The following is a 26,775-nucleotide window of genomic DNA, read 5'->3' on the forward strand; positions in this document are numbered from 1 at the left end:
TTCTACCTTTAAATGTCATAGGCATTGGCAACAGCATTACAGGTTCTCTTTTATGTTCAGGGAAGTAAGTACTTGAAGGCAGCTTAGGATAGATATGACCATGGAAGCATTATCTTCTTACTCACTAAATATTTAGGATAGCAATCAAGCAATAACAAATTGAACTGTAATGGAGCCAACCATTTGTTTTGTCATCCTTAAATTTCATACGGGGAGTTTAGCATAAACTAATTACTCTGATGATTATTTGACAGATTGGTTTCAAAGGCTATGGAAAGAGATAATTTGAAGCATCAGGTAGAATAAACAATGAGTATGTCTAAGAGTCTAATTAATTCTAAATATAAATGTCTTGTTTAGAATGCACTACCCTCTACATGCAGTGCACTTCTTTCCCTTAATGCCAAAAAGCTTTCCAAACCTGTTATATTTTTGATGCACCTTATGGTCTGAGTCAATTGTAAGATTTATAAAGACATTGGTAGTAAGGACCAACGTCACATAATGTGTATAAAGAATTCACAAATAATTAATTCTATATTAGTACAAGGTAAATGAATTGACTTTCTTTCTTTATGCAAAAAACTATAAATAAATAGGATTTTTATTCTTATGCACTTTCCTTCTCAGTGTGTGGATGGTAAAGAACTAACATGTACTCAGTGTCTATTTTAGACTCGACATGTGGCATATATTTAAGTTTTCTACAAAGTAAATCTCAATCAAAATTAGAAAAGGTGTTATGTTCATGAATTTTCAAGGTTCCTCTGCTTGTGGAAAAAAAGTGATGGGGATTTCCTAAGCGTATATAATACCAAGAGGATAAATATTTAGAATTCAATTACTTTAAAAAAGATAATTAGATGTTTAATATGTTGCATAAGAATTTATCCACTTTTAATGTATACTTCACATTACATTTTATGTTACAAATTGTCAAAATCACAATACACCTAATATTAAAAGAAAACCCCAGAGTTAATTCTCTCTACTTGTCCTTCCTTTTCTCAATCCTACTGTCCTCCTGGTTTCAATCTTACGGAAGTCACTGTGGTTCTGTTTGTTTCCATGGGCTCTCTGTCTTTCTCTGCCTCAGCTATGCCTGTGAGTAATCTTCCTTTTTCCAGAAAGGCTACAGCATTCCCTACCCACCGCCATGACTTCTCCCTTGTCTTCGTAAATTCCTAATTGTTCTCCATTCAAATATCACCTTATCTGGAAGGTCATCCCTGACTCCTTTACTGAAAATCCCATCCCAGAATGAGTTAAATGTTGCTCCAATGGGTTTTCATAACCGAAATCTCCCTAAATATCCTTCTTTGTAACACTAACCACTCTATTTAATATGCCCATGTGCCTATGTTTCCAAATTGGTTCAATTATCCCTTTGAAAAAAGGGACTGAGTCTTGCCCAGCAATCTATCCTTGAGACCAAGCATAGTGCTTGGTCTACCATGGTACTTGTTGTTGTGGGATTAATGGATGCTTCTATGGCTGTGGACAGAGTGGTATATTATCTATTTGTTATGGCTAAGCAGTAATATCACTTTTATCAAGGGCTCTTTAGTGTGATGATTGAGTGTGATTGATCAAATACAGGCTGTCATGCAAAAGTGTGTAATTACTTGGGTTGGACCTTCTTTGATTGAATATTTTTCAAAGTAAGAGTAATCTCACTCTTAACAGCTCAGCCGGGTGGGATCACTGTTTCCCCTGCCCTGTCTGACATCTGTATGAACCTCTGTCACAGCCTGCATTACCATCCCTTGTAGTTGACCAAAAGTGTCCTTGTTCTCCTAATTTAGGCCTTGAAGGCAGGAGAGGGCCTTTTTCATCTTTGTCTTTCCTAGAGTGCCAGGCACACAGAAGAGGTACAGTAATTACAGAACTGAGTTGGTACATGGTTAAGCAAAGACCAAGACGATGTCAGATTTTTTTTTCAATCAGTCCTTTCAAAATAAGAATTGGTGGGGGGAGGGTTGTTGTTGCTATTATTGTTGTTTTTACACTTTCTGATTAAAAAATAATGCAACTCATTGTACTTGGAAAAAATTGGAAAGAACAGAAAAATGTATTAAAAAGGAGAATTAAATTTACCTATGTAATGGAGATCAATTTATGTTAAAATTTTTGCACATTTCCATCCAATCTGTCTTCTTCAACTATAGATAACATTGTATCATATAAATTATTATTTTTTGTTTGTTTGTTTTGCTTTTTTTGGGGGGGCAGGGTAATTAGGTTATTTGTGGAGGAGGTACTGGGGATTGAACCAAGGACCTCATGCATGCTAAGCATGTGCTCTATCAATTGAGCTATCCCCTTCCCCCCATATAAATTGTTTTATACTTAGCCTTTTCACTTAATATAATAGCATATTACTTTCTGTCACTATAAATTTTTTGACATCACATTCTACCCCATAGATGCCCATAGCTTTTTAAGCCAGTTCCTTAGTTACTGAACACTGTTTGTTGGTAACTGACAATTGTTTATACATTTTTACAATTATAAGTAATTTTACATTATTTCAATAAATAATTATTTATTAAGGGCTTTCTATGTACCAGGCATTGTTTTACAAGCTGGGATACAGCAGAAAAGAAACTGATGAAAATCCTTGCCCTCATGGAACTTACATACTAGATGAAGAGACAAAAAATATACATGACAAAACAACACATGGTACATTAGATAGAAATGAATGCAGAGGAGAAAGAAAATGCAATTGGGAAGTGTAAGTGAAAGGGTCCCAGGGTGGTCACACATTTGGGTTGAGGGTCAGAGAAGGTCTCACTGAGAAGAAATTTGGGTAAAAACCTCCAGGAGGTGAGGGAACAAAATCACCCTGAAATGGGTAGAGCTGGGGGAAGGAAGAAGACCACTCCAGGGGAATGTACACGCAAGGCTGAGAAAGAGCATGCCTGGCATGTCTGCAGAGCAGCAGACGCTCACGCTGACTGAGGAGGAGGGAAACGAGATACAAAATCAGAGCTATCCCAGGAGGACTAATCCTCTGGCCTTTCAGGCCATTGAAACTTCTCGGCTTCTACTCTGAACGAGCTGGGAAGTCACTGGAGCAACAGGATACAATTGGCTTTTGAACAAGATCACTCTGCTCCTGGGGTGAAATAGACTGAAAGGGGACATCAGAGGCAAGAATGTCAACTAAGAAGTCACTGCAATAAAATTAGTGAGGACACGATGACTTGGGTCAGAGTGTTGCAATGGAGGGCAGAAGGAAGAGTCAACTGTGGAATTTATTATCGGATTGGATGTGGGGTATGAGAGAATAAAAGGGGATAAGGTGATGTCAGGTTTTTAGACTTAAGCAGATGGAAGAAAGGAGATGTCATTTAGCAAGAGGGAGCAGACTGCTAGAGGAACAGGCTGAGGGTGAAAGCCATGTCCATTTTCCACATCCTTAAATTTGTTACCTAAGTGGAGAGATGTCAAGTAGTCAGCTGAATGCACAAATCTGGAATTCAAAAGAGAAAGTCCTTACTGGAGATATAAATTTGGGTGTCCTCGGCACAGAGATTACATTTAAAATAGAACATTCTCATGAATAAATCTTTATTCAGATTTTTCATCATATGCTTCCCATAACTATACATGGGATATTGGAGTTGGAGTTTCCTGATTAATTCATTTAAATTATTTCCCCCAAACACTGACAATTTAAGCTTTCTACCTACATTATCATTTTTCATCTTTAGATGTGGTAATTTAAAGAACTAAAACTACATACACACATACAGTTTTGTACCTTCATGTTGCATTACTCTATTGGTGAAGATGTTCTTAAATTAGAAACTAAAATGGGAGCACAATTCCATCAAAAATAGCAAAATCTACAAACATTATGTATGTATCTGTGCAGCCACAGAATACCATTCTGTAATATTTAAAATATTAATTTAGACTTTTATGAAAGGATGAATTGGTTTAAAAAGAAGGGTGGAGGAGTAATGAAGCATTAGCCCTATTAAATATTTAATCATATTCAGAAGCTAAAATAATTAAATTAGTTCAATACTAGCCCCTAAAACAGGTAAATCTTCAAACAGACCATTGTACTTATTTAAATTAATACATGAAAAGGTGGTATCACAAACTGGGGGAAAATATGTAATACTCAAGATATAATAAATAAATAAATAATTATATAAAAATCTAACCATGTTTTTTTAAAAACTAGGTGAAATTTGCAGAATATTTTCTAATTTTTAACTAGGGGAATAAGTTTGTAAACTTAAACGGAAGAACTTACAAAACAATAAAAATGGTTTTGTATGTATGTAAACAATATTAGATGTTCAACAATAAATGGAAAAACAGTTGTAATAAGTATGACAAGAACGTTAATAATCTTCATAGTCAAAGCTTATGTAAATTTATTAAGGCTCTTAAAAAGAAACTGGAAAAACTCCTAATAAGGAAATTCAGAAAGAGGATATTAATTTGTTATGTAGATATTACTTCATATGCACAAACTAATCATCTAAGAAAAATGGGAGGATGGTTAAGGTGTCAAACAGTGAGCAAGTAACTTCACCTGGGCTCAAATTCCAATCTATAAAATGATGACAAAAATACCCACCCTATATATGCTCTCAAAATACACAATAACGTATACTGCTAATATATATATATATTCTAAATAAGCATGATATTTCCAATCAAAACTTATCTCAAATTTAAGTTACATCTAATCTTAGGTCTAAATCTTAGGTTTATATATATATATCTTATGGCTCCTAGACAATTTTAAAAATTCTCAAATAATTATATCATTATCTTCCCGATTCCCCTCCTTTATGAGGCTACATTTCCAAAAACTCCCTGGTCTTCAAGTACTGCAACAAGTGACATTAGGATGCATTATCTGAATGTGGGTATATCACAACATACCGCATTTTCCCCTCTGATATTTCTGTCATTCAATAGCATTTCACACAAATGTAAATAAAAGTGAGCTTGGTGCATTGAAATAGAAACTGCCTATTCTGCATAACTGGTTTCTGTGAGAGATGACTGCAGAAAAGGACACTGTAATATTAGAAAGGGCAGTCTGGAAATCCCAGCAACCACACCACACACACACACACACACACACACACATACATTGCATCATTCTCTGGCAAAAGTCAATGTTCTATTCTATTTCCCTGTGAAATCAAAGTTGAATGTCTGTTTTCTTTTACATACATATATTTATTTATTTATTGAAATATTTACTTACTTATTGAAATATAGTCAGTTTACAATGTTGTCAATTTCTGTTGTGCAGCATAATGCTTCTGTGATACACGAACATACATATATTTATTTTCACATTCCTTTTCACCATAAGTTACTATAGATATTGAATATAGTTCCCCACACTATACAGTATCAACTTGTTGTTTATCTATTAGATATATGTATTAGTTAGTATCTGCAAATCTCGAACTCCCAATTTATCCCTTCCCACCCCCTTTCCCCACTGGTAACCATAAGTTTGTCTTCTATGTCCGTGAGTCTATTTCTGTTTTGTAAATAAGATTGTTTGCCTTAATAGTGTATCATTCAAAATATTATTGATATTCCTACATCATTGGGCTTTAGACACTTTTGAGGAACAATAAACACATTGTAAAAGAAAAAATAAGGCATGTTTCCACATATAACTGCATTGGAAGTGATTAAAAATTATGATGAATTTTAACAATTTAATAGAAAATTACAAAACTTGTTATTACCACTGAAGAATTAATTCCCTGACAACATGAAATGCTGATGAGAATGTGGAGCAGTAGGAACTCTCATTCATTGCTGATGGGAGTGGAAAATAGTGCAGCCACTTTAGAAGAGAGTTTGAAAGTTTCTTACTCTCACCATAAAATCCAGCAATGGCACTCCCTGGTATTTATTCAAAGGAACTGAAAATGGAGTTGAACATGTATGTCCACACAAAACCTGCACATAGATGTTTATGGCAGCTTTACTCATGGTTGCCAAAACTTAGAATCAGCCAAGATGTCCTCTAATAGGTGCTACAGACTGAAAGTTAGTATCTTCTCACAACTGACTTGTTGAAATCTAATCCTTATTGTGATAGTGTTAGGAGATAGGGCTAGTGGGAAGTAATTGGGACAGGAGGACAAAGCCCTCAGGAATGGAAATAATGTCCTTATAAAGGAGACCCCAGAGAGGTCTCTAATGTTTCTAACATGCCATTAGCAGTGTATGTGTGTATATGTGTACTGGGGAAAGGTTGGGGTGGGGGGAGGTGTATCATACATGATATTTTCAGTCTGTGGAAAACTTACCAGCTAATTTACTGGTGTGATAAGAAATTCAAAGAACTGAAGACCTTTAGAATAAGAGCTTTAAAAATAAATCTATTCTTCTATCTATCAATCAATCATGAGTAAAAGCTGCTGGAAAACCTTATGTTGAATTAGGAAGACTAAAGATTTGGAGGGAAGATACAAGAGGTGTTACATCTTTATACCAGAAAAAAGTAACAAGAGCAAAGGGTCTAACTTCTTAATACTGATAGTCATTAACCTCTACTAAAAGATTACTATGTGCTGGGCACTTTGCCATAAGCTTTTCAAGCAGGTGATAATAAGTCTCAAACAGTAAACTTAAAGTGGCAGATGGTGGTGGGTCTCAACCCAGGCTGCACGTTGGTATCCCCAGGGCAGCTTTTTAAAACGTCAAAGCCTGTGTATCACTCCTGGAGATCCTAATTGATCTATCTAGTGTGGAAACCAGGCATTCATATTTATTAAAAGCTCCCCTTATACTCATAATGGGTATACAGGGTTGAGAATCACTTCATTAACATGTTTAATGTTAAGTTAACATTTTAACATGTTTAAGTTAAAAAAATAAATAATCCATAGTAAAAGCACATAGGAAATAAATACAAACCATTCTCCTGATTCAGCACTCACTTAGGTTTTGGGGCCAGTCTGCGCTAACAAGTAAATTAAAACTCCAAGTAGGCAAAAATCCACTATTTTTATTCATGCCCCAAAATGAGAAGTGAAGAAATTACTTTGGGTAGATGAGTTGAATTTTGGTTTATTTGCTTTTATTTTGGTCCTGTTGTAAGTTCTCTTTCTCTTACACTGGAATGTTGATTTTCAAGAAAGAGAATGTACCTCCTTAGCTGCCTCTTGTCCCCCTAAATTAAGGATGACTGGGGAGAAGAAGAGTCCCTGGTTCCCTGGTTCCTCTCTCCTTTCCCCACATATGTGGAAGTTATGGCATAAAGCTTAATGGCATCAGTTTCGATGTCAGGCATTGTTATCAGGTATAAATATTGAACCTACATTTTTGTGTTGACTGATCATTGAAAACCTTAATTTCTCTAGACCTTCCTGTCCTCATCTGCCAAAAAAGCAGGGGGAGGGGTAAAAGTACTAGCTTGATAGTGTTGAAAGAAATAAATGAGACAATCATGTAAATATTTTAATTAATATGATGCCTATCACTAAATAAATGGTCAGTGAATATTACACATAAAATGCATAATGAGCCACAATGGATAAAATTAATGTCTGGTATCCTCTAGGAAGTTCTTGCCTGATCATAGGCAAATAGTGAAGCACAGCTTAAGAAATAACAATTAAAGACAACCTGTTATACTGAGTTCCCCCTGAAAATGGTTTGTAACATCTAGCTCTCTCTCTTAACCTTCATGCAGGGTTTCCTTGTAGCAATATCCTATAGGTGAGGATGATCTGTTTCTTCTATTCTCACAGTGTTTCTTCCCTCGTCAACATGTGGATGGTGAGGCAGGCTCCCAAATTGTGCCTTCAGCCTAATCACTGTATAGGTCAAATTAAAGTTCAGTGCTATTTCTATTTCAAAACATTAACTAATCTCCAGGTATAGATTATAATGATGTCCCCGGAGATTATAAGACATAATGGATATATCTCTGCATAGACCATACTGCCATGATATTATACTCTTTATCTTATTCTGTAACTGTATCTTATCAACTTTTGGCATGAGTGTGCATATACTATATATATATATAATATAATCCCTGGCTTTTAAAATATCTGATGCACACCTATCAACAAGAGTTGTCCTTGTCCTCATGAAGCTTATCTTATCAATTTATATTCTATTTTAAAATTAATGCTAACATAAAATTATTTCATTAACACTGTGAAGTGAAAAGAGGAGATGTACTTAGGGTATGTAGATTGGTTCGTTCAGTGGAGCAATATGATCAGGTTTGCGATCTAAAAATATTCTTTGGATCTCAGTGTGATGAGTAAAGTTAAAAAAAAAGGAAAAAAAAGCAAGGGTAATAAAAAAGATGATTCCTGGATTTGGATGACAGTAGCAGAAGTGAAAAGATTCTAGAATGCGCATGAGTAGATTTGATGAGAGGTGGAAGAGTCAAGATTAAGAAAAGCCCCCTGGTGTCTAGGTTAAAAACCTGAATAGGGGTGCCAATCTGCAAGATAAAGAATACTTGCTGGGGACTAACTTTGGGTATATAAAAGAATAATTCAGTGGGTGACACCTTCTGTTGAAGATGACTGTATGTTACAGGCATCCAAGTGAGGAAGTTGTGTAGACACTTGAATAGTTGAGCTTGGAAGTTGGAGTAGAAATTTCTTACGGAAATAAATTTAGAAGATTTTGGTTTATCAGTAAGCAAATCCATGAGAAAGAAGAGAATATAGAGTAATAAGAGATTGCCAAGATGATTGAGTCTATTTGAATAATAGGCTTGTTACCATATTTATTTTTAGTTATTTTTAAAAAGAACACCATTTTATTTTTAAAAATTTTGTGTTCCTGGAGTCAAGGTTAATGACATAATAGCTGCCTTAATCATGATTTATCAAAAATCTTCACATAATTGGTTGCAATGAACATTTATTTTAGGAGAAATTATGCGTTAAAATGATTGGTAATTCTCAGAACCACTACATCAATTTGCAGTCTAAGCACTTCCTCCCTGCAATCTTTCCTTCCTCCCTCTCTTCCTTCCTCCATTCACCCATCTAATATTTATACAACAACAAGTACTACACTTCGAAGACACATAAAATGTATAAAGGATTTCCTACCCTTAAAGATTTTATCATCCAGTTAAGAGATTTGTAAATTGCTGTAATAAAGGAGCACAGATTATGACTTGCAGAAGGCTTTGCAAAAATGCTGACCTTTGAAAATAAGTAGCCATTTCCTCCAGAGACAAGGGGTGTGTACTGGACAAGATGGAGAAAGCCTGCCATTCACTTACCCCTGCAGAGGAAAGCAGCTCTGGGTTCTGAGGTTCCCTGCAATAAACGGCTACACCAGGGTCAATATCTGATCTGGAAGGTTTTATGCGGTTAAGTGACAGAATCAGATTTCTTCTACCTGGGAGGCTGAATAGGAAAGAGGAAGGTAGGAGAATAAGGCAACAGCTATACAAGCCTATACCTCAGAACAAGGGAGGAAGGAAGGAAAAAGGAGGGAAGAGAAGAGAAAGAGGATGAGGAGAAGAGGCAAATGTTTAAATACCACAGCAAGAACTAAGAGATGAAGGGACATCGGCACCCTGTGAGTGGTCATAGCACAGGGCGCCCGCTGGAGAAAATGTGTGCTGTGGGGGATCATCCTTGATTTCTGACAGGAGACCCTTCAGTGAATCCGATTTTTCTCTACTTACTTTCTGGAAGTTGGATATTTGATGAATATCATAAACTCTTCTAAGCTATCAGTAATTTTTGTTACCTTTTCCATAAAAAAATTTACCAGTATAAATGATATCTCTTTGACTCTGGGTATGGGTAGTAGTTTAAAAAAAATCAAAATAGAGAACATTGATCATTATCAACACTGAGTACATTTTAGAGGGAGTAAGTTATGAACAGAAAGTAACATTTAAAAATCAAATTATTTACTTTCCCTAAATAGTGATTTGATAAACCCCCAGTGACTCTAATTTCTACCAATTCTTCATTGACTGGGTGAGTGTAGTATGCTGAAAGGTATACTACAGTCAATGACATTGGGCAGGAAGCTTATACCTAGTAGTGATATTCAATAACCTGTATGGCACAGAAACCAGTCCATCAAAATCAACACACCAGAGCACCAAGGACTCCCGTTCCTAAACAAACGACTCTACCGTACTGGCTGACTGGCAGCCCTGATTGTATCTATCAGCCTATACATTAAAAATCAGTTAAACCATCAATGCTGAACTCATTAAAGGTCTGTCATTTTAAACTGAATATCAGGTTTGATTTTAACTTAGACATCAGTAGAACACATGTTGAATCTCCTTTGTAGATTATAATAGGATACCTGAAAGATATTTTATTACTGAGGTCAAATAAAGACAAAATGCAATTGAATTCATTTAATATTCATGAATATCACAGACTATTATCTACATTCCCAAAGGTAACATATACCAAAATTCAGAATCCCTTAAAAAAATAGGCACTTGCCATATGGACACATTACAGGAATGTTGAAATTAAAATGTTTTTGATTAATTTGTACTCTCTGATTCATAAGATTTCTACAATGAATTGAAAACCTTGTCTACCAAATATGACTTTTTTCCCCCTGTGGATTGTTTTACTCTAAATAGCTTAAGGCTTTAAGACTTTATCATCTAATTTATTAACAAGATTTTGTTTAATAACTTGTAATTTATATTGTGGAAGAATGCTTACTCAAAGGAAGAGTTTCAGTTCCTGTTACTCTTAAATTTGGCACACTCCCAGCATAAGTATTAGTTCAATTATACATATGAACTGTAAGTCTTGGATCAAGTTACAGCTTCTAGTTGGGAGACTCTTCTATTATCCTTAATGAATCCTAAATTAGATAAGCATACTTAGGAAGTAACTGGCCAATAAAATCCTCCTGTGATGACTCACTGGTGGCAGTTTTGTGATGAGTTGAAGGAACAAAAAGAATACTATCCATTATCCATGGAAGTGCCTCACAAGTAAGTCTAATGAGTCACCACACCCAAGGTCATTGGTCAGTTTTGATCTGAATATTGTCCTGTGCTGATAAGAAGACAAGGATATTAAAAGAATAAAATTTAGGGGTATACAATTATTCTCTATGACAGTAGAGCATTTTCAGTTATTACTTAAAGTTTACTTGGTTTCAGATGGAAAAAATTACCAAGTCAAAAATTTTATTTAAAGGTGATTGTATACATATGATGTGCAAAGGAGTGCAGTCATTTGGAGGAGAAAAATTATAAAACTGTGCCAAGCAGCATATCAGCCACATATACAAATGGGACTTCAGCAACAGATTGTACAAATTAGAGATAATATATATTTTTTTCTTTTTTCATGTGCAGGAAATGCCACATTAATGTAAATCAACTGTGCAAGAGAAGGGAGTGTTCTATCTAAAATAAGTGAAAATAAGACATGAAACAAATTTTGGGGAAATGATTCTTATTTACATCTAGTATGAGGAATAAATGCTGACAGTCAATTTTTTTGGAGGGGGAAAAATCAGTCATTAATTGGTAAAATCTATCCATAATTATGATTAACCACTTTAATTTATAAATCAATGTAAGTATTTACAAAGGCATCCTATTTATCTTAACCTGTTTTGCTCAGTAAATGCCAAGGGCCACACTTGGTGGGTATATGCCTGATTCAGTCCCCAGCTGTGTTAGGGGATGACAAAAGTTCACAAAAGCCAAACTTTCATATGTAGAGGACTCATTCTGCACCTTCTATACCCAGCTCCTTGAAGGAGCTCCATCTCCACCTGTGCTCCATCTATTGTTTTGATCTCCCGGTCTTCTGTTTGTTTCTCTGCTGTGTTCTGTCCCTAATCCTTGCTTCCATGGCTATCCTCCTCTCTCCTGAATGGGCATTGTGTGGACTATTTCCCAGCAGTTTTGACCCTCGTGACAGCTGTGGGGCTCCCTTGCAATTATGCCGCCCCTCTGTCAACCCAGAAGGTCATGTCCTGTGTTTAAGAATTACCTGTGCTTGAATTTTCCTTACCTAGAGGATCAAGTGTCCAACATCAGCTTTTTAGACCAATGACCTAAAAACTTAAATACAAACCTCGCTTTCCCCTATTGTTTCCTTTCTAATATGGACATTCATTGTGATGCTATCCTTCTGGCAAAGTTCACCAAAAAGGGAAGGTTTTGGTAAAAATGCCTTTGTGTATCTCACATACATGCCATTTCAGAAAGCTGTCCATTGCAATTCGGTTCCTGACTACTCCCGCTAGTGAATTTGATCAAGGAAGATATAAATACCACACAAGAAACTTATTTTCTCTACAATTCTTAAGCCTTGGCATGTAAGTTAATTTACTGGGAAAGTCAGTTATCTTAATCAAAAACAAATGCCTCATAGTAGTTTAATTAGCATTTACTCCACAGTCAAGGTAATTAATTCTTTACTTAACATAATGGATGTTAGAAGCTGGTTTTATTGGCAAAATTGGTAAAATTCAAAACATGTTATTTGATTACAAGTAAGTTTGAAGTATTCTGTCTCCTGCATGAACGGGATATAAATAAGTCTTGAATCCCTTATTCTCGCTCTTCAGGTGATCCTGAGGCTTAATTTCAAAGTGTCCTATAACCAGCTGCAAAGGCAGAGAGTTCTGGTTCTTTTATGTTCACAAAAAGTTTAACAGAACCCTATCTCTAGAATACTGTGGCATCTGCCTCAGTGAACTTCCATGTAATATGTGGTCAGAGCAACTAAAGTGCCAGAGAGCTGAGATTTCATTGAGCAAAAGGTTTTTAAATGTTCGCATAGCTACTAGCAAATATAAGACAGTATGTGCACCAAATTCTTTCAAAGACCGGCCAGCACATCTAATAGTGATATAGTAGCAGATAAAACTTATGACCCTCACCTCTAACTACTGAAGTTTACCAGTAATAACCAAAAAGAGCCAAATAATTGTGAGTGATATAGTGGCTTAGGTTAGTCTGTAATAGAACATAAATCTTAAGATCCTAATCCTCCCACCAAAAAACACTGACCAAAAACTGTGTATGCTAATGGGATGGTTATTAAAATAACTATTAAGGGGTATATGAATCTATTTTTTGAAAAACAGACAGGTAGAGAATAGGCAGATAGACAGAATGATAGATATTAGCTGCTAGAATGAATAAAAATTAGAAAAGTTTCATTCAATTATAAAAAATAGGAAAATTATCCTGAAAGACTCAAACCTCAGGTTTTGGAAGGAGAGCTGGTATGGGAGCTATGATCCTAAATATCACAATTCTTTCCAAAAAAGATTAGATATGGGTCCAAAATGCCCTGCAGAGCATCTCATTATCAAATAATACACACACTTTCCATTTCTGAGAACTAGAGGCAAAGTTTTATCTTTTATTTATATCCTAAACTCATTGTAACATAATTTCAGTGGAAAAGCTTTATAATTTATCTGTGAAATTGTATATTCATATCAGAATAAAATTCCTAATGAGTTCTTAATTTGGCCAACAGCATAAATTTATTGAGGTTTTTAATGAAAGTTTCTCCTCAATAAGATTAATTCATATAAAGCATTATACTATAAAATTTTTGAATTGCTATGGTGTATACCTAAAAGTAATATATTTTAAGTCAATTATTCCTCAATTTAAAAATTAAAAGCATTATAACTTAATTATATAATATTCTATATCCATATTTTATAATATACAATATTCTATGTTATTCTTTAAGGATATCTGTTTTTTAAATTATTTCATACATTCTGTCAATAATTCTTCATAAAATTGCCTTAGTATTTCTTTTGTAGTTTCATTTCTTTATGATTTTTCACTGAGTGCTGTTTCTTCCTTAGATGATCATTATTTAACTTTTACCTTCTTGCTCTTTCTTTTTAAAATGTTTATTTTTATCTTCATTAATGTAATATACCTTTATTATTAAATATTTATATTTTGCCTATATGTAAAAATTAAACCATCAAGCTAATAAAAGAAAATATGAGACAGAATCCTTGTGACCCCATGAATTAGAAAATATTTCTTAACACTAGCACCATTCCTAAGTCACAATTTATAAGGAGAAAATTTGATAGATTTCATTTCTTCAAAATTAATTTTTTGTCAAGTAATAACATCACATACAAAGTTAACAGATAAGAATTTACCATCTTGACTGTACTAGGCATTCTTTAATCACCAAGGAAGACCTGGAATCCCAACAGAAAATTTTTCAAGGTTATGAAGAAAAAATCTGCCCAAAGGAAAAACTGTTTAAGATGGTAATGGTTAACGGTAAAGGATGCTCGACCTCAGTAATAGTCGGGTTAATGATAATTATGAAAAAAATGCAACATGACATGACACCCATTATTGGAAAAACAAATAAGTCAGATAATATTAAATCCCAGAGAGAAGGGGGTACTAAAGACCCTTATCCACTACTAGCTGGAGTTGAAACTGGAACAACCAATCTTGGGCACAATCTCTAGTATTTGGTGAAACTGAGTATGTATATAATCTACCACCTAGAAATTTCCCAAATATACCAGAGACAATCTCTCTCTCTCACACACACACACACACACACACAAACCTATGAAAAGTAATGAAAGTAATATAAGACTAAATTAATCACAGTGTTAATCATAGGACCAAATAGTTGGAACCAACCTAGGAATTCATCTAGGGAAATGCACACGTGAAGATGTGTAAGTGAAGTCGAAAGCCACCAATCAGATGGTAACAGCATGGACAGGTGTTCAGTTAAACACTAAGTGGGGAAAAAAAAAAAAAGAACAAGAATGAAATTTAAAACTCAAAAACATTTATGTAACCTAAACACATACAGAAAATAATACATATTTATACACATTCATACACTTACACATTCATATAAAGGTGTACATAAGCCTTAGTAAATATAAGAGAAGTACATTGGAAGCATATTTATAAATAAAATAAAGAATGAGGAAGAGACAGTGTTAGGATGCAAGTGAAATATAAAAATAAAGTAAAATTTTAAAAGCCCAAAGAAAACTTTTCAAAGACTAATGTCGACACTGTGCCATTTACTGAGATAAATGAAATGCTGTGTGCTTGAGACATAAAAGAAAAACACAGATGCAATAAAGAAAAGACTAATAATGTACTGAGTACTAGAACTTTATTTCCCACACTGCAATAGCTGCAATTTCTTACACTAGTTCTAAGATGTCCCCTGTTGTTTTTTATATAATGAACTGCTTGTGAAAACTATGAGAATCATACTATATGTGCATATGCAAATAATACTTGAGACTATTTGAATGTTTTATAAATGTTACTTTTTAATACTCATAAAAACAGAATACTTTTACATAAATGCCTGCAAACCTTACAAGTAAGTAAAAATTCAGAAAGACACTAGGTATCTATGAAGCCAATAGTTTTTAAACCATGCTCTGGAAAACTTAACTACTGTGAAGATGTATTAGGTTATCTACAAGCAAAAGGACTTTTGTTTGTTTCTGCCAAAGGATGAAAGTTTTCATTGCTACTACATAAAGTTTAATTCGAAGACAGACGATGGCTTTTTAAATATTTGAAAGTTATTCTAGAAAAGAACTTTTCAGTTGTGTACTTGTCCTGAATCTAGTCACCTTATGTCCCTCATCCATACTGAAATCAACTAAGTAGGACTGGCTAAGAATGAAGGTTAAACCACAGAAGTTTTCCTGATGCACACCCTTCTGTGAACAATTGGAAACCATTCATGAGGGGTGTGCACTTCTGTCTAGTCTTGGGAAATTATCTTCTGCCTAACTTGGGTCCTTATGAGAAAAACAATTTCTTTGTGAGTAGTCCACATTACAAACAGAGTAACTCAGGTAATAAACTATGGTGTCATTATGAAGTCAAAATATTTTCAAATATATAAAAATATCAGTGATATTTCTGCCATTTTCAGAATTTATAACAATTCAATAACTTTAAATTATGCCTCATAAACAACTCAATCTGTTACCATAAAACTTTCTTTTAATTTTATTCTGCCTGCAAACATGATACAAGTTTTCATACATGTTAGTGAATCATTGAAATATAAATCATTTGTCTATAAAATAATGGTAATTTACTTTATCTAGGCACTTCCTAGCTATTGGGTTTACTACTACCCAAAGTATTCTTTTTCCTATTTTGGTTTACAGTTAATTATTAAAAAGTATTGTTTCAGTTATGACTAGATGTCTCCTGTAACTAACTTGTGCTTGTTAGAAATTTTTTCTCTTAATGAGGAATGAAAACTGCTTTACCTCATTAGTTATGTCTTCTATCTCTTCCTCTGCACTGGGGTGCATTTAATTTATGTGAATAGAAAAAAACCCACAATTTATTAACATTTCTGGAATAAGATGGCTAATTCCACTTATTTTAACTGCTATTATCAAAAAATACTAAACAGTTTTTAAACTAATACTCATGATGTATACAACAACGGGCAAAAAACAATTCAGGAGACAAGAGCAGTTTATTAATAATAAATTATCATTAATTAATGCTTTTGGCAAAGGGCAGCTTATACTAGGAAAAGTTATATATTAGTTTGAATCACATGAAATTTGTTCAATTTTTTTTTAGGTCAACACCAAACAAATAGGGACCATTAGAAAAGAAAATTCCTGGTTTGTTGTATTTGTTCTATTTCTGGTTTGTTATACACTGTGTCTGTATTAGGCCAAAAGAGATTGTTTATAGAATTTTTCTTATCTCTTTGATGAACTGATAGAAATAGCTTATAATAATTATACGATATATTTATGTATCATGGCAACTTCATTTAAATTATTTTTATCTAAGTTACTGCAGTTGGTATTCAAAATGTTCAATAAGTTTGGAAAGATAGTTACGATGCTTGTTTCAAAACTGAGGAAAAAAAAGATTTCTTTACTCAATAAATATTTAACTGGTGGCCACTGTATAACAGTGATTGAGGACATGGTAAACTCTGCACAAGGCCACATTCATTAGGGAATATGATAAACAAAGACACACACAAATGGGCAAGTTACAGATTTTTACCAAGGTGCAGAGAATATCATTCAAACCATTAGCAAACGTAGGTCAAGAAAACAAAGTATATTCTGAATTTCTAGTTTCTTATTACACGAATATGAGACCAATAATTACTTAATTTCAGACTGCACTGTTTTGTGTTCTCCAATTTTTTTTTGAGATTAAACTTATCTCCTTAATTACTCAGTAAGACTCTGATGACACTGGCCACATATAATATGTCATCATCTCCCTCATAGCACCTAGGACAACGCTTGGCATAAAACTGGGACTCCAGTGACATGGATCAATTTCTCTGAAATCATTAAGGAGAGATTTGTAAATCACTTGTATCAAGTTGATTAAGTATCTCATCCTGTTTACACTATTAATCCATTAAGTTAATCATTATACTTTACCCTCCAGCCCACTCCTTATGTCAATTACTGTAATTTTCAATTAGCAGAGCCCAAATTAAAGAAGGCTTATTATATATATCCACCAGTCCCAAAATCATAAATTGTTAAGATTCTGAAACTATCTGAAATTGAATAGAGTCTTCTACCTCCTCAAACAAATCACTTCTAGGTAATTCATTGAAAAATGCTTAATATTTTCCTTGATGTACAGTTCATTATCTAGCAAAGTGAATAATTCCATGTTTTAATGTTGGCTTTCTTCTATTGAATGGAAATATGTCTAAATTAATTTTTGCTTGTTTTTCCTTTCAAAAATATGAAGAAATGACCTTAATTTCCCCACATTTGGCTTATCCATGCTAAACATTCACAAGTCTTAAGTTTTATGTAATATTGTTTTTCAGTAAATTTTGTCAATTAATATGATTTAATAATTACTTTAAAATTTTTCTTTTTTGTCTGCAACCATTTTAATTAAAAAGGCAGAAATATAGCCTCTCACCTACCAAAAAGATAAATGTAAGTCAAAATCAAGTGCAAATGGAATGTGAGCTATACAAAATTAATACCTTGTATTATCTATCATTGAGTTTTTTGTTGTTGTGGAGGTACAACTGATGTACAATATAATATTAGTCTCATGTGTATAACATAATGATTTGACATTTGTATACATTGTAAAGTGGTCACCACCACAATAAGTAATCATTTGTCACCTTACAAAGTCAATATGATATTATTGCCTATATTCTCCCTGCTGTACATTATATTCCCATGACTTATTTATTTATAAGTGAAGTTTGTACTTAATCTCCTTCATCCATTTTCCCCATCCTCCAGCCCCTATCCTGTCTGGCATTCACCAAACTGCTCTCTATATCTATCAGTCTGGGTTTTGTATTGTTTTGTTTTGGTTTGTTTGGTTTTTTTTTTAGATTCCAAATAAAAGTGAAATTATTGGCATCTTTTTTTTTTTTTTTGGATCTGACTCCAAAAGCAAGAGAAACGAAAGCAAAAATAAAGTAATGGGACTATATCAAACCAAAAAACTTCTGCACAGCAGAGGAAACCATCAGCAAAATGAAAAGGCAACCTACAGAATGGGAGAAAATATTTGTAAAAGGGGTTAATAACCAAAACAGAAAACTCATACAGTTTAATAATAAAGAACACAGTCTGATTAAAAAAACATAGGCCGCGGATCTGAATAGACGGCTTTCCAAAGAAGATATACACATGGTCAACAGGCACCTGAAAACATGCTCAACATCACTAATTATCAGGGAAATGCAAATCAAAACCACCGTAAGAAATCATCTTAGACCTATCAGAATGGCTATCATCAAAAAGACAACAGATAACAAATGTTGCCAAAGATGTAGAAAGAAAGGAAGCACTTGTACACTGTTGGTGGAAGTGTTAATTAGTGCAGGCACTATGGAAAACAGTACGGCGTTTCCTCAAAAAATTAAAACTAGAGTTATCATATGATCTAGCAATTCCACTACTAGATATTTATGGAAGAAAAAAAAAACCCACAAATCTGAAAGATATATGCACACCTAAGTACACTGCAGGATTATTTACACAGCCAAGATAAGGAAAAATCTAAGTGTCCACTGATGGAAGAATGAATAAAGAAATTGCTATATATATATATATATATATATATAGAAATATATAGATATTATATATATATTCTATCAAGTAAACTATATCCCCACCCTGTACTTTAATAATCAGTCATCTTACCTAAATATAAAATGTTACATTTATTATAATTATCTTTTTATTTTAAGTTATTTTAAGTTTATTAAATTTAGGAATCTATTTAGTCTTTCCCAGCTTGTATCATCTTCAAAACCAATGATATAGCTTCCATATCCTCAATTAATCAATGCTAAAAATTAATAAGGATAACTCTCAACTGGTTAAAACAGAATATCTTCAATTACCAATAATTTTCATCAATAGATATTGGGAATAACTCATGCAGCTGGTTAAACTCCATTATAAAATTCTTTGTATCATCAATTTTATACATAAGAAGATCAGGGAACAACTTGCCAAATGGTTGTTTGTGGCATTTCCTTAAAATTTAATTTCAGTAAGTTTATAAACTTGTTATTCTCTTTTTTATAAGTGCACACAAACCTTTTGTTTAATTGTATCCTCAAACTTTTGACTGATATTAATAAATATTTTCCTTAATAGCTGAATCTAGACTTTTGGTCTGGTTTTGGTTTGTGACTCTATTGATATAATACACATTAACAGAAATCACTGCTAAAGAAAAAACAAAATGAACTACTGAATCCTTCAGACCACCTAGCCCATAGTTTATTTAAATTAATATTATTTTTATATGCCCCATATCTATTAAGATGGGAAGAAGATCATAATGATGTCATGATATGCCTTACAAGTCATTTGAAAAGCTATTTAGCTTGGTTTATACTGTCCTTTAATGTTATTAAAAGCCAAATAGTTATGTTTTTGAAGTGAAAAATAGAAGAATATACCCTGGAAGATAAATAAGCTTGAGCAATAATCCTAAAGTAGACAGAGTAACACACATGTCCAGCAATCTATACCAGAACAATTATCTCAGAGGTTCTAACCATCAGGTCACTAACTTGTTCATAATGATTAAATAGTCTAAATTTCATTATAATGCCATATATTAGATGATGCTTCTGTGTGTGTTCTTGTTTTATCTTGAGGGGTGGTGAGACAGAGATAATCTTGCTGGTCTTCATCAGACTAGAAGCATTCTGAATTCTCTGACACATTTCAAGTTTATTTTTCCACCTTCTGAGAAGTGACAGAGTGAGCAGAAAATGGCTGTGGGCAGTGGGTGTAATTCAGATTGCCAGAGTGATCACCATGGTGTCCAGATCTGTATTAGTTAGATCTTAACAGCTGACAGTTCTAATCTACCGCAACATACTACATCCCAACAAAATCAGTGGATCCTGGCTGATTTACTCTCTCCATATCTCACTGGAATACACTGACACCATTACCTAGTCTTCCTATGAAAAGGTTGCATCAAATCAGATGCTGGACATTAAGAAAACTATTGAATAAAGAGAGGTTCCACAATAATGAAAAAAAAAGTATTTGGTAAACAAGAAAAAACACAGCATGCTGTCAATCACATAATTCCTGACAACTAAACCTCGGCTACCAATCATTTGTTAAGAATCAGATATAAAAATTTTGATAAGTATAAAATTTCAGAAACGATGAATGCTCTATGGAGAAATTTAACTTCAGTTCTCTGCAACAAAACCTGCTTGCAAAAATGCTTCACTGACTGAAGAAGTAGTTTGTTACAATGAGAATATACACAAATAGGACCATAAAGTACCAGTGTTTGAAGTATTTTATGTATGTATAAATATGATTTTATCTCCATTTTTTAATCTCCCATTTATATCCTAAAGAACTAATTAGGTGCAGACATTAAGCATATTTTGTTCCTACATGCAAATTCAAATAAAACTTTGGAAGAATAAATAATTAAAGTTAATATGAAGTAACTTTTCTCTCTATATTGAACGGATAAAAGGATTCTGCACATGTCAAAGGATTTTAAATAATCATCATCTTCTAATAAACAATCACTTAAGCTATTTGTTTCTTCATTTGCATATCCAAGGTGAACAGTAGCTGCTTTGATGCTATGTAAGCTATTTGTATCATTTTATTCACATATATTATTTCTGGTTTATAGACATTTAAGTATCCAAAGATAATTCAGAAAGATAGAGTGGTGTTTTAAATAATAAATAATAAACAAGTTAAATAATAAGCTAGAGGTATAACAGGAAAATATTCCCTTTAAAAATTCTTCCTTGAAGATTACACACATTAGACAGCCCCACTTTACTGCTGCTCCATTTAATAACTTAAAAGCAAAGTTATGGTTCACAGGTTTTCTATGCATATGAGACATACCCAGAATGACATGAAAATCCAAAAAGAAAAGTCTTCCTGATGGACACATCATAAAATGTCCCTTTGGAAGAATATAAAATTCATCTTACTTCAGCATAGGAATGATTAAATATTACTTTATACTGTATGTTTAGAACTATAAAGTTCTAGAATAGATTCCTTCTAATGTTTCATTTCTTTGAAAGCATTTTAAGTAACTACACTTCTAAGGAGCACAAAATAATGTGGAATATTGTAAAGATGTTTCCAAGTTGTCACAGTTACTTGTTTGTCAAATAATGTTTCTAACTCACACAACCACATCTGTCAGCAATAGGACAGCATAGCAAAATTCTCAAAGTCACCACTCACCTGAGAAGGCCAAGATAAAAGCGTCAAAAATGATGGCATATATACAGCTCTTGGCTGCAATTCGAAACACCACTCTTTTGCCAGAACCCAGAAGCTTCCAGAACTAATGAAAAATGAAATTTTGAGTTGAATGTGATCTCAACAGGAAATGAAATATATCCTTGTATTTCTTTGGAGGACTACCAACAATGTCTCCTAGTACCAGATCTGCATCCAATTCTTAACTGGGTTCCAAAAATGAAAAAAACTAACACCCCACAGTGAGAGAATAAATTGTGCCACTATCCACTTATTTAATCATTCTTGTTTGATTTAGACTGGACTAGTTTGTTTGTTCTACTTAATAAAAATATTTTGATAAAATTTAATAATACATGCTATTGTAAATAAGTATACCTGATGTGGCAAAAAGAAACAAAAATAATGTGGAAAGGTATATACATATTGGCAAATATTTTTATAACTCATTTTCAATTAATTAAAAACAGAAAATCTCTCTCTAATTGTTCAATATATCCATTACAAATTAGGATTTTGATATTAATTATCAGAAGCTTCAAATACATATTTGCATGGCTTTAAAAATATAATTATTTAATACATGCCATCAGTAGAAAATGAGTATGTGCATACCTTCTTCTTATAATTCTAAGTACGCTAACCAATATTTTCCTAACTGTGTGCTAAAAACCATAGGATCTTTGAAAAATGCGTCTTGCATTAAGTAAATGTGGGAGAACTACATTCATGAACATTCCCAATTCATCTTTGCAATAAAGGCTCTGAAATGGTTAAGCAAAATATAACCATACTAGTTTAACTTTATTTCCTAACAAACTTGCATCATCTAGGCCTGAAAAGATTATGTTTCCCTGGAAGAATAGAGTGAGATGTCCCTGCAACAAAAGTATAAAGCAAGTGTGTCCTTCAGACAGACTTTCCTTCACCAGAGCGCTGCACGTTTATGTATTTAATTTTGTCATGCAACTTAAGTAAAACCTACTTGTGCAACCATTATGGTAAATTTTGTATGTGACATATTTAATAAATGATAGTACTATGCTCATTAAAAATATCTGTATATAATAACAGGTCTCAGAAAAAATACTAGCCAGAATAAATGTGGGAAAATGGCAGCAGGCAAGAAGGACAAAGATTTCTTTAGTAATAGGTTTTCCAAGCGAAGTTGCCTAAAAGAAAAATCAATGCAGCTCTCTGGTCATTAGAAAGATGAAATTAAAGCTATCCAGTCTCAGAGCAATCGCTAGCATAGCTGGCCTTCATAAACTTGAGAAGAGAAAATGAACCAAGTTTTTAGAAGAAAAAACAAAAATGTTTTGGCTTAGAGGATACTCACGAAATTCACCTTTCCTTAGATTTATAGATGTATAACTGACAATTTAAAATTGTCTATATTTAAGATCTACAACTTGACGATCTGATGTACATAGACAAGGTGAAATAATAGCCACAATCAAGCTAGTTAACATAGCCATCCCCTCACATGGCAACCCTCTTCTGTTTTCACATTTGTAATAATGAATATACAAAGTAGGAAAATATCTGGATAATCACTGTTACAGGAATATTTTCTTTTTAAAGTATATGAGTGACTATTCAGAAACAAACACTTCTAAAGGGCAAAATGTGTTCAGAGAAATTGTGTAACCTACAAACACACATAGTGTAAAACATACATATGGAAAGTGTACCTACTGCATACACATACATGGAACGTGAATGCACCGACATCATAAACAGAGCAAAATAAGGGGGTATCAGGGGCATGGATTTCGTAATCTCAGTTTCTGTCTTTATAGTAGCCTCTGCATCCCTCAGTTTTACTCCTAATTCCCTCTCACACTGGCAGCTTTAGCTTCTTCCAACCATCCTATACACATGCCCCTGGTTACATCCGTAAGCTTTTAAGTCAAGGAATTTCCTCTGTTCACTTACATTTCCTGGCCAACAAAGAAATCTATCTGTTTGGAAACCGGTGAGATACAGTGAAAAATGCCTACAGTAGAGGTATAACAAGAGAATTCTTTTAGTCACAGTACATTAATTCCAAGAATAATACCTGCCACAATAATACTTTAAAATCTAAATGAGGAAACATACAAAGCAACGTAGGCATTTAAAATAATTTGTAAAATGCTCTTTTAAATGTTGTTCCAAAAATCTTTTCAAATAGAGGGGTTGGTGGTATAGTGGTGAGCATAGCTGCCTTCCAGAAATCTTTTCTAACAAATAGGCAAAAGTTCAGGAAAACAGTCTCCACAAATATTCATAATTCCTTTGTATACTTTTGGAAAACACATTATTCATTTCAGCACACTAGGGAGCTATTTGGGGAAATACTGTTATACATGCAATTCAGAAGGTTTCACATTACAGAAGAATTTGCTTCTTTGCTTGCAGCCGGCCCACTGGCCCCCTAGATCATTTCTATTAGGTTGCTAACACTGGAAAGCCTTTACAAGCAAAAGGAGGATTGGCAGGAGGCTTCATTTGGAATCGAGAGTGACACATTTTGCTACATCTCATTCGTGTTTCTTACTGAAGTTAAAATAACTTTTTCCAGGCAGTGAAAGCTCTTTTATATCTATCTTACTGTTTTTTTCCATCCCCTTTCCTGAGGAGAGTTCAGAGATTAAAAACAAACAAACAAAAAAATATGGATAGCTTCCATAGTTTTAAAAGTGTAGAACGTTTATGCAGCTTTCATGTATTTAGATGAATGGCACCACTCAAAAATATTTGTAAATTCAATAGCAAGCGACTTCGGGGGAAAAAAAAAGTCTATTTCTAGTGTACATCAGCTATTATGGCAATTTAACTTGAGAGACTGGGTACTCAAAAAACAAAATACATCTTCTAATAAATGTCAACCATTTTAGCAGGTTTTCCAGTAGCTTGATAAAGAAATTGTTGGGATTTAAAAAAGAGTCACAACTAGTTTTTGTACTGAAAGTGTAAACCAAACACCCAGTATCTTAATACGTTGTACGTGCAGGTTTGTAGAATAAAATAATAGTGGCATTACCTGTACAGTGTAAGGATTAAAATCGTTTTTGCACGGTAGATAAACTTCACAAATGAGTTTTTAGAATACATTCTAAGAGCAATTGGTAAATAACTAAGTAATATATCAGATTTCTACCAAAGCTCCTTGATTTCTTATCTTCTGCCTTAAGATTATAAAATATTTATAACTAGAAATAGAGCAACAGTCCTGCTGTTTTAGATAATATAGAAAAAGCATAGAGAAACAAAACAAGATTCCCTACTAGAGAAAGCCAAAATTTTCGACACTCCCAATAACAAACAATAATTTATACTGAATACTTGATAGAAGTCTTATGGAGACATAGATACCATGAAAGGAGGAAATAGTTCAAGAATAAGGTGAAGAAATACAGCCGCCCCGCCCCCCACAGGAAACACATTTCCAAGCCCCTCAGCGGACGCCTGAAACCGCGAATAGTATCGACCGAACGCTCCACATACTGTGTTTTTTTTCCTCTACTTACATGCCGGTGATAAAGTTTAAATTATAAATTAGGCCCAGTAAGTGACAACAATAACTAATAATGAATTAGAACAATTATAACAATACGCTATAACAAAAGCTATGTGACTGTGGTCTCTCTCAGAATATCTTACTGTATAAATTTAATGCCTTTTTCCTCTTAACTTAGCACTTACTGCGCTCTCGGCTGTCACTTCTTCAGTTTGAGGCGCGACAGCAAAAGTAGCAGGATTTTTTTTTCCTTCTTCACAGTTTCCGGAAGATTCGTCGCAGATCTCAGGGACTCCGGCATGCGATTTCTGCCCTTTCCTCATTAAGTCATGAGCTTTCACCTTTTCACTTCAAGGAAGCACTTTCCGGCTTCTCTTTGGCACATTCGAATCGCCAACCTGCCTGTTCTTGCGTTCCAGGGCCGTTTTTTAAATAAAACAATGGTTCCTTGAACACAAGCACTGAGGCGGCTGCTGAGGGACGAACTTTCGGAATTCGCGCGGTGGTTCACGTCCTGGACAGGATCACGCGAGATTTCGTCACGCTACTCTGAGTGGCAGTTCGAAAGGTATGAATCGTTTATTTCTGGAATTTTCCATTTAATATTTTCAGATGGTGGCTGACCACAGGTAACTGATGCTGCAGGAAGCGAAACTGAGACTAAGGCGGCTTACCATAGTAAGATACTTTTCGCAACCAAACGTTAGCTGGATTATGGAATCGTTACTGTTCCAGGATACTCTTTCAAGTATGCCCCCAATTCACCAGTGACTTTACCACACTGTGAACCGTATCTGTTAAAAGGAAGTACTTGGTTGTGAAAGATCATATTTTTTAATATGCATATAAAATTTAACAAATTTTTTAAAAAGGCAAATAAGCAATTTGGCTTCATATTTAGTAGTTGTGTAACTAAGATCCCATTCTGCAAGCTGGCACTTTTATCTCGACCTTTTACTTTGTCCATCTAGATTGTGAGCAAAGTTCCTCTTTTTCTACAGAAAACCGTTATGAGTGACTAGTCCTATATACTTAAGTGGCATTTGCCTATATTCACAAGTATGTAGGTAACATCAGAGAGTTTGGGTGGGTGCATAAAGCAACCGAGGTATAATTATTTCCAAAAGAACTTTGCCCAGTCCTTTGGCTATTTATGAACTTTGTTTTCTATATTAATCTACCGCTAGGTGTGTGCATTATATTCTTATCAGTGTCAGAAGAAGCAGTCAAACTCAAAGCATAATGTAACTTTCCACTAAGCAATAAGATTTTGGAAGTAGTCACATCTTTTCAAATGGACAGTTTGTACATCGGACTCATTAGATAAAATACATCCACATCCTGGCGTACTCAGCAGGAACAGATATTAGCTAATCAAGGTTTACATTGCCAGATAAATCTCTCTCTGCCTGAATTATCAGTCATAATTTGTCAACTTCACTGCAATCTCATCCTTACACTTAATTTTATATAATGCTGTATTGAAAAAATAATTTTAAATACAT

General features: G+C 33.9%; 1 protein-coding gene across 1 annotated transcript in view; it reads right to left on the reverse strand.

Moving 5' to 3' along the window:
* The window catches only part of SGCZ (sarcoglycan zeta), a 454,199-nt gene extending 428,487 nt beyond the window's left edge, over positions 1 to 25,712 (reverse strand). The window contains exon 1 of the mRNA XM_072950366.1: positions 25,456 to 25,712. Within this exon, the coding sequence (XP_072806467.1) occupies positions 25,456 to 25,593 (138 nt within the window). The 5' untranslated portion in view covers positions 25,594 to 25,712. The remainder of the gene's footprint in view (positions 1 to 25,455) is intronic.
* Between the last annotated feature and the right edge of the window lie 1,063 nt (positions 25,713 to 26,775).

This window comes from Vicugna pacos, chromosome 26, assembly GCF_048564905.1.
Source record: "Vicugna pacos chromosome 26, VicPac4, whole genome shotgun sequence".
Lineage (NCBI taxonomy): Eukaryota > Metazoa > Chordata > Mammalia > Artiodactyla > Camelidae > Vicugna > Vicugna pacos.